At 67.8% G+C, this 833-nt stretch overlaps 1 protein-coding gene across 1 annotated transcript in view; it reads left to right on the top strand.

Annotated features, from left to right (window-relative positions):
- RLTPR (RGD motif, leucine rich repeats, tropomodulin domain and proline-rich containing) overlaps positions 1 to 824 on the top strand; it is a gene marked incomplete at its 3' end in the record, with an annotated part of 22,431 nt that extends 21,607 nt beyond the window's left edge. Inside the window, exons 32-34 of the mRNA XM_009892403.1 lie at positions 151 to 270; positions 602 to 638; positions 793 to 824. Of these exons, the coding sequence (XP_009890705.1) occupies positions 151 to 270; positions 602 to 638; positions 793 to 824 (189 nt within the window). The remainder of the gene's footprint in view (positions 1 to 150; positions 271 to 601; positions 639 to 792) is intronic.
- Between the last annotated feature and the right edge of the window lie 9 nt (positions 825 to 833).

The raw sequence follows: 833 nt of genomic DNA, 5'->3' as shown, positions 1-833 counted from the left end.
GGGGGGAGGGGAGGAGGGGTGTCAGCGGGGGCACCACAGGGGGATGTAGTGACACGGGAGCGATGGCCGGGGATGTCCCCGTTGGGTTGTGGCCATGCCTTGGTGTCCCGTGGGTGCTGTGCCCCTGGCAGGGCTGTGTCTGTCCCGCAGAAGAGGCAGCTGGAGAAGAGCGAGGGGGAGCTGCCCGGCTCCTTCGAGCAGCGCGTGCAGGTCATGCTCCACCGCATCGGCGTCACCAAGGGCCCGGCCGCCGAGGGCAAGAAGCAGCAGGTGGGGAACGGCTCCGCTTTCGGGACGGATCCCGCACCCAGGGAGCGGGTGGAGGTGGTGGTCCGTGGGATGGGGGTCCCCCAGCTGGCACCAGCTCTGTCCTGCCACTGCCCACGGCCTCTGTCCTGTCACTTAACCCTCTGCAAGGGAACCGATATGTGGGCTCCCATGCGCTGCACGGTGTCTGTCTGTCTATCCCTCCTTCCCTGGCACGCACCCATCCCCTGCTGCCACCCCAGAGCCCGGCAGCACCCTGCCCTCTGCCACCCATCGTCCCAGAGGGTGCTGCCACCCTGACCCCCGCCCTCACCAGCTTTCCTTCCCCTTGCAGAGCAAAGACAGCGAGATCAAGAAAGCCGGCTCAGATGGTGAGGGGCTGCATCCTCCCCACCCTGACCCCCCTCCCAGATGGGCACCCATGGGGTGGGGACAGGCTCCCACCATGACCCCCCCTCAGCTGGGTGCTGGTGGCACTGGGTGGACCCCATCGCGCTGACGCTGGCTGGTGGCTTGTGCTTGCAGGGGACATCGTGGACAGCTCTGCAGACTCCCCCCCCTCCCTG

Source organism: Charadrius vociferus, unplaced genomic scaffold (genome assembly GCF_000708025.1).
Source record: "Charadrius vociferus isolate BGI_N301 unplaced genomic scaffold, ASM70802v2 scaffold1429, whole genome shotgun sequence".
In the NCBI taxonomy this organism is placed as follows: Eukaryota; Metazoa; Chordata; class Aves; order Charadriiformes; family Charadriidae; genus Charadrius; species Charadrius vociferus.
This window is presented reverse-complemented; position numbering and strand designations above follow the sequence as displayed.